Source organism: Plectropomus leopardus, chromosome 22, assembly GCF_026936395.1.
Source record: "Plectropomus leopardus strain MGB_pleo_1.0 chromosome 22, ASM2693639v1, whole genome shotgun sequence".
In the NCBI taxonomy this organism is placed as follows: domain Eukaryota; kingdom Metazoa; phylum Chordata; class Actinopteri; order Perciformes; family Serranidae; genus Plectropomus; species Plectropomus leopardus.
This window is the reverse complement of record NC_142197.1, coordinates 27,366,975-27,375,415: the sequence shown is the minus strand read 5'-3', so window position 1 is coordinate 27,375,415 and position 8,441 is coordinate 27,366,975. Positions and strand designations below refer to the sequence as shown.

Genomic DNA, 8,441 nt, shown 5'->3' with positions numbered 1-8,441 from the left:
TGATGGCTTCCCTGCTGAGTTCTACAAACACTTCTGGTCCATCTTAGCCACACTTTCAATAGAATGATAACTGAAATACAACAGAACTCCAGATTTCCACAAAACATGAACAGAGCATCCATCTCACTCCTCCATCCATAATTCACCCAGACCAAACAGGATTCATTAAAGGAAGAAACTCATCCAATAACACACACAGACTGTTCAATCTAATGCACTACTCAGGCACACACGATCATAAATCCATCACAGTCACCTTAGATGCAGAAAAAGCCTTCAACAGAGTAAACTAGCCATTCCTCATCAACACCCTCCATAGATTTGGCTTTGGGGAATCATTTATTAACTGGATTAAAACACTATACACCTCACCTACAGCAATGGTCATTACTAATGGACAAACCTCACAAAGCTTCACTCTGCACAGGGGGAACCTACTCATAACTGGAATCCAAACCCCCAACATGCACCATAAAATCAGTCTCTATGCAGATGATATATTGCTCTTTATTCAGAGTCCACAACCATCACTTCAAGAGGTAATTAATGTCATCAACTCATATTCCCATATCTCAGACTACTCAATAAAACAAATCCTCCATACTCCCACTAAACATGAACAGTCTGGATGTGACAGCCCTTACAACACAGATCCCCTTCTGCGCAAATCACATCACTTATTTAGGCATCCACATTTCCTCCAGGCTGTCAGAGTTGATCAATCTTAATTTCACTCAACTCCTCAAAACCATAAACAATGATCTTTACCGATCTTTAACGACTACCCATTTTAGGCAGAATACCAACAGTTAAGATGACAGCCCAAAATTAACTACCTCCTCTCAATGATCTCCACTCACCCACCTCTCACCTGGTTTAACGCTCTCCATTCATCCATCAACAAATATAACTGGAAAAACAAAAACCCAAGAATCAAACTGGCCACACTTAAATGGACCCATCCCACTCACTCGGTTAACACACGGTTAGACATAGAACAAGCAATCAGTCAAGACATCCATATCTCAGATTTGCCATTTCTTAGTCAGACTGTTAAAAAACACCCCTGTTTCCAAAGCCCCACAATATCATCTACTCTGACAGCCTGGTGGAAATTCTACGACATTACTAATTCCACTTTGGCACCCTCACTCTTCACCCTGATCTGGCACAATTCCGACTTCCTCTGTAATAAACAACTATTAAACTTAAGCACATGGATAGAGAAAGGGATCACTCACCTTAAACACATCATTCACAATAACACTCTGGTTCCACTTCCTGTCCTGGTCCAGAATTTCGGCATCGGGAGCCATCAATTTCTACAGTATTTGCAGGTTTCAACATCAATTCATTCTAAACTGAAAAACAAGAATATAGACTTAGACCTTCCCCCTTCAGCTTCTACACTCATTAATATCTCTTTACTTTGTGACAAAAAAAATGCCGACTTGCAACTTATACAGTACAATGCACACCTGTTGCACTGCACACCTGTCCAGCACTTCTGGAAAAACATCACAGACATTTTATCCCAAATCATGAGCCACCACATGCCACTCTCCCCCACCTTGTGCTTGTTAGGAGACCTATCTTCATTAAAACTGGACAACACACACAGCCGTTTACTTCTCCTAGTGCTAACTATCGCCAGGAAAACGATCCTTAATGAACTGGAAATCACTGAGCTCCATACACATCACACACTGGAAAAACCTGATTATTGACTACATCTCCTTAGAAAATACAAACTCCTCTGACAATAATCACAACCGTATCTGGCAATCAGAACAGAATCAGAACAGCCACGGGGGGGGGGGCAGAATCAGTACAGCCACAGCACAAGCACAACAAAAGGCAGGGTCGCAGCATCAGCACAGCTATCACCACGGTCAGGCACAGTCAAGGTTACGGCCAGGATCCAGGGAAACTAGGAAACAAGGGAGCAGGAATGCTCCCGAGAGGCAACAGGATTAGCGTAGTGCAGTTCAACAGGCCCAGGCTCTGTAATCGCGAGCCCCAGGTAGTGAGAGTACCACATGGCTATCACAGAGCTAAGCTAAGCTTGCACATGGCAATGCATTTCTGATGGTGGCATTGAGAGAAGGAAAGGAGCTCAGCGTATCAGAGGAAGTCCCCCGGCAGGTTAAACCTATGTCAGCCTAACTATGGGCTGGTCCAGGCAGCATGAGCCAGCCCTAATTATAAGCTTTATCAAAGAGGAAGGTCTTAAGTCTACCCTTAAAAGTTGAAACGGTGTCTGCCTCCCTGACCGAAAATGGAAGATGGTTCCATAGGAGAGGAGCATGGTAGCTGAAGGCTCTGGTTCCTAACCTACTTTTGGAAATTTTGGGAACCACAAGTAACCCTGCGTTTTCAGAGCGCAGTGATCTTGAGGGTTGGTAAGGAACTATGAGCTGTGACAGATAGGATGGAGCCTGACCATTTAGAGCTTTGTAAGTAAGGAGGAGGATTTTAAATTCAAACCTGGATTTCACAGGGAGCCAGTACAGAGAAGCTAAAACAGGAGAAATATGATCCCTTTTCTTGCTTCCCGTTAAAACACGAGCAGCAGCGTTCTGCACCAGTTGGAGAGACCTAAGAGATTTGTTGGGGCAACCAAATAATAGGGAATTACAGTAATCCAGCCTAGAAGTGACAAATGCATGTACTAATTTTTCAGCATCTGTTTGGGATAGGATATGTCTAATTTTTGCAATGTTACGCAAGTGAAAGAAAGCCGTCCTTGAAGTTTGTTTTATATGGGAGGCAAAGGATAAATCCTGGTCAAATAAAACTCCGAGGTTCCTTACAGTTGTGCTAGAGGCCAAGGTAATGCCATCTAGAGAAATTAAATTGTTGGAAAAGGAGCTTCTGAGGTGTTTTGGGCCAAGATAACTTCAATTTTGTCTGAATTCAACATCAGAAAATCACGGCTCATCCAGGCTTTTACATCCTTAAGACATGTTTGAAGTCTAGATAGCTGATCAGTTTCATCTGGTGTCATAGATAGATATAATTGCGTATCATCAGCATAACAATGGAAATTTAAGGAATGTTTTCTAATTATGTTGCCTAGAGGAAGCATATATAAAGTGAAAAGGATTGGTCCAAGCACCGAACCTTGTGGCACTCCAAAGCAGACCTTTGTATGTGCGGAGGGTTGATCATTGATGTGAACAAATTGGGAACGATCTGATAAGTATGACTTAAACCAGGCTAGTGACGTTCCTTTAAGGCCAATTGAGGTTTCAAGTCTGTGCAGTAAGATTTGATGGTCAATGGTGTCAAATGCAGCACTGAGATCTAATAGGATTAAAACAGAGACCAGACCTGTGTCAGAAGCGATAAATAAGTCGTTATTAATTTTTACTAGTGCCGTCTCTGTGCTATGATGAACTCTAAAGCCTGACTGAAAGTCCTCGAATAAACTGTTGTCTCGGAGAAAGTCACAGAGCTGATGAGCAACCACTCTCTCAAGGATTTTAGAAATAAAGGGGAGATTAGATATCGGTCTATAGTTAGCTAAAATCTCAGGATCGAGAGTGGGCTTCTTTAGAAGAGGATTAATGGCAGCTACTTTAAAAGACTGGGGTACATAACCTGTCAATAAAGACGCATTGATTATAATCTTTCTAATAAAAAGTTGTCTAATAAAGGTAAAACTTCCTTAAGGAGCTTAGTTGGGATGGGGTCTAGCAGGCATGTTGATGGCTAGATGCAGAAACCAAAGTATAGAGTTGATGAAGGTCAATGGGGGAGAAATGGTCTAGATAAATTTCGGGCCTTGCTGCCATAATCAGGCTATCTGAGTTCGGGGTCAGGTCAGTTGAGGGTAAGAGGTGATGGATTTTATCTCGAATAGTTATGATTTTATTATTAAAGAAATTCATAAAGTCGTCACTGCTTAGGGCCGAAGGAATACTCTGAGTCAACCTGGCTACAGTGTTGAAAAGAAACCTGGGATTGTTTTTGTTTTCCTCAATTAGCGATGAATAATAGTTTGCCCTGGCATGGCAGAGGGCCTTCTTATAGACTTTAAGACTGTCCAGCCAGACTCTTTCAAATTTTCGCGATGTTTGTTTCAATTTGCGAATCTGGAGGTTAAACCATGGGGCTAATTTTTTTTGTTTCATTATTTTCTTCTTGAAGGGTGCAACAGTGTCGAGAGCTGATCGCAGTGAGCCAGTAGCATTATCGATGAGACAGTCAATTTGGGAATGACTTAAGTTAGTAGTAGTGTGCTCAGGAGTTGTAAGACATGGTAATGATGTCAAAGCAGAGGGAATTAGTTTCTTAAATTTAGCCACTGCTGAATCAGATAGACATCTAGAAGAGTAGCTCTTACTGAGAGGCTTGTAGTCAAGTAATAAAAAATTAAAAGAATTAAAATAATGGTCTGACAGAGCAGGAATCTCAGGAAAGACTAATAAATCTGCAATATCAATGCCGTATGCAAGGACTAAATCGAGGGTGTGATTGTAGCGGTGGGTGGGTTTATGTACACACTGACTGAAGCCTATTGAATCCAAAAGTGTGGAGAAAGCAGAACTAAGGCTGTCACTATTAACATCCATGTGAATGTTAAAATCCCCTACGATAATAATTTTGTCTGATTTGAGCACTAAACTTGATATAAGCTCAGAGAACTCAGATAGAAATTCAGAGTATGGGCCGGGGGCGCGGTACACTATGACAAATAGAATTGGCTGTAAAGTTTTCCAGGATGGGTGAGAAAGACTAAGAAAAAGGCTTTCAAATGAATTATAGTTTAACTTGGCCTTAGTGTGAATTGCTAAGCTTGAATCAAAAATAGCAGCGACTCCCCTCCTCGGCCAGTGTCCCGCAATGTGACTATTTATATGACCAGGAGGAGTGGATTCATTCAGGCTAACGTACTCTTCAGGACAAAGCCAGGTCTCAGTGAGGCATAATAAATCAATATGGTTATCCAATATTAAATCAGTGACTAAATGAGCCTTGGTTGATAAGGATCTAACGTTCAAGAGTCTGCATTTAATTCTCCTGTTATGATGCTGTATGACAGGAGATGAGTTAATTTTTATGAGATTTTCATGTACAACTCCCCTTTTGTTTATTTTAGTATTAAACAAATGAAGTGGTCGGGGGACAGACACTGTTTTTATAACATTTACATTATGGGTGTGTGACTGTGCTAGAGGAAGTGCAGAGAAGCGTGTAAGACTGCGACTCTGAAACCTGGTCCCAACTCTGGTTTGTCATGGCTTTGGGCCTCTAATAAAATCGGCCAGATTCTTAGAGAGGAGAGCGGCTCCATCCAAAGTGGGATGGATGCCGTCCCTCCGGATAAGACCAGGTTTACCCCAAAAGGAGCACCAATTATTAACGAAGCCCACATCATTTGCTGGACACCACCACGACAACCAGCGGTTGAGTGCTGACATGCGGCTAAACATGTCATCACTGGTCACATTGGGGAGGGGTCCAGAGAAGATTACGGTGTCCGACATCGTCTTGGCGTACTCACACACCGACTCTATGTTAATTTTAGTGACCTCCGATTGACGTAACCGGGTGTCATTGCCGCCAACGTGAATAACAATCTTACTGTATTTACATTTAGCCTTAGCCAGCAGCTTCAAATTTGACTCGACGTCGCCCGCTCTGGCCCCAGGGATACATTTGACTATGGCTGCTGGTGTCACTAACTTCACGTTTCGCAAAATAGAGCTACCAATGACCAGGGTTGTGTCCTCGGTCGGTGTGTGGTTGAGAGGGGCATACTTATTTGAAATGTGAAGGGGGGGTGGGTGGTGTACCGCGGGCTTCGGCTTACTATGCTTCGCTCGGACAGTCACCCAGCCTCCCGGCTGCACGGGGGTTGCCGGGGGACGGCTAGCAGAGGCTACGCTATGTCGGTCCGCACCGGCTACAGGGGGCTCGCTAGCTATCGCAGCTACAGAGGGATTATCCACGGTGCGGAGCCGCGCTTCCAGATCGCTAAGCCTCGCCTCCAGCGCAGCAAATAAACTACACTTGTTACAGGTAACACTAACACTGAAGGAGGCAGAGGAGTAACTAAACATCTGACACACTGAGCAGGAGAGAGCAGAAGAGGGAGAGGAGCAGAGAGAAGCCATCGCTAACCAGAGCTAATGCTAACGAAGCTAACCGGCTAACAGTGAGAGAGCGGCTGTGAATACACAGGAAAAACCGCTGAGAGGAGGAGACAGCTGTGAGTGATTAAGTAAAACTTCAGTGAGTTTTCAGTCACAGATAGATAAGAGTAGCCGAAGTAAGGAACAAGTTAGAAGATTAGCTGAGGATTGCTCGTAGGAGCAGCTCAGAGACGCTACCAGAGACACAGACAAGATACACCGGAAGTGATGTAACACGCTTACCCGCAGTACGTCAGCACGTCAGTCCAGCCACTCTGAATACTCAGTGTCCTTCTCACAAAGAAAATTTACATGCACAGACACACTCACACACACAAACACACACACACTTACACACATATCTCATACACACAGAAAACAGCCACCCCATTTTTTTGTTTTGTTTAACTGCAAAAACTGTAAAACCTTCCTCTGTCTTGTCTTTGTTTGCATTGTTTGTCTTGCAATAAATAAAATAAAATTTAAAAAAACAACTACAGGAAGTCAGCCATTTTGAATTGAAGTTTCAATTTTGGTGTATTTTTGGCAATTTTCAGGGGTCATATTCTTTCGAACTTGTCCTAGAGCTCTCATCAGATTGAATTCAAATTGTATGGCTACCTTCACAAGAACTTTGACACCAAAAGCTATCAAATTCATGAGTTTTCATCACACAGTGTGACCCTTTTGAGGCATGTAATTTGCATGTTGTGCTATGAACCAGAAAGTAAACAGGAAGTGGTATGTATGCTGTGAATGGTCCAAGATAAAAAAAAAAAGATATTTTAAGTGTCTCAGGCACAAATTTAAAAAAATGGCTCAGGAGTGCCCCCTATTGCATTTGTGAGAATCAGCCCTCGCCTCTGCTTTCACCTAAATTAACCAACATTGGCAGGCACATGTAGCACCCCAAGACAAACAACAAAAGCCTCTTGGACCCATACAGCAAACCCCACTGGAGGCTGGCCATTTTGATTTGAAGTTGCAATTTTGGCGTGTTTTTGGCCATTTTCAGGGGTTGTGTTTTTTACATCTTCTCCTAAAGATTTCATCTGATTGACTTCAAAATTAAAACATCTTCTCAGAAGGACTTGGTCATCAAAAGTTATTAAAATTGTGAGTTTTCGTGACACCGTGTGGCTGTTATTCATCCAAACACTCCATGTCTCACCATGAACCAGGAAGTAAACAGAAAGTAGTTAATAACTCTGACCCTGCGTACCCACCAAACGCGATGAAAATTATTTCATCGCGCCTCAAATGAAATCGCGTCGCGCCGGACGCTCCAGTTTTGACGCTCGTACAAAAACCCCAAAATGGGACTCGACGCGATTTAAATCGCGCGCGTCGAGCCCGCCCAAACAACAACATTTCTTCCGCCATTTCATTCTCTCGTTGACCATGCCTGAGATAACCACGATCGCTGCACTGTACCTGCTCTGGAGAAGTTCCCAGCGTCGTCTGCGGAAACACCAGGACGTCCATACGTCAGCACGTCGATGACGATCTCAACGCTGATAGGCAGTCGCGGCGCGTCTTCACGCGACGACGCCGCAAAAGTTCAATTATTTCAACTCGAGCGTTGGACGCGAGGCGTTGGACGCTACACGAATTTCGCGTCCAACGCGTCCAACACACCGCGCAATCGCGTCCATTGCGTCGCCCGGCAAAATGAGGCGTCAAATCGCGTCTTTGCATTGACTTTGTATGTAATCTTGAGGTGCGATCATTTTTCATCGTGTTTGGTGGGTACACGCCATGAGGGTTCAATCTGCACCATACGTCACATGTTTGATGACAGTCCCATCCTGAACACAGCTACATGATAATCTTGAGAACTTTCATCAGATTGACTTCAGATGTTATGGCTACCTTCATAAGACCTTTGACAGCAAAAGTTATTCAAATCATGAGTTTTCATCACACCATGTGACCTTTATGAGGCATCTCATTTGCATATCTTGTTATGAACCAGGATTAAGCAGGAAGTGGTATGTAACTCTGCTGTGAATAATCCAATATTACCCAAACTTCACATGTTTAATAGGAGTCCTGCCCTGAATCTATATGACAAATTTAAGCGATAATGAGAGCGCCACCTATTGGCACAGAAAAGGCAAAGTTTTACACTAAGACATCCAGCTCCTAGCAGGTTGACTGGATTGATCTCAAAATGGTCTAAAAAAATCCTTAAGACATCGATGATGCTTGAAAATGAATATTGTGAGTTGTCGTTGAAACATGATACTATGGTAGGGTGGACAATTTTAATGTTTCAACATGACATCAAAAAGTGTTGTA

At 43.1% G+C, this 8,441-nt stretch overlaps 1 protein-coding gene across 1 annotated transcript; it reads right to left on the bottom strand.

Moving 5' to 3' along the window:
- Positions 1-4,875: 4,875 nt before the first annotated feature.
- On the bottom strand, positions 4,876-6,193 carry LOC148185957 (uncharacterized). The gene has a single exon (XM_088072384.1). It carries the CDS (start codon positions 6,120-6,122, stop codon positions 5,241-5,243), a length of 882 nt encoding a protein of 293 aa, XP_087928510.1. The 5' UTR covers positions 6,123-6,193; the 3' UTR covers positions 4,876-5,240.
- Between the last annotated feature and the right edge of the window lie 2,248 nt (positions 6,194-8,441).

Coding starts and splice junctions, on each gene's coding strand:
- LOC148185957 (XM_088072384.1), bottom strand. CDS start 6,122: ATGGCTTCTCTCTGCTCCTCTCCCTCTTCTGCTCTCTCCTGCTCAGTG.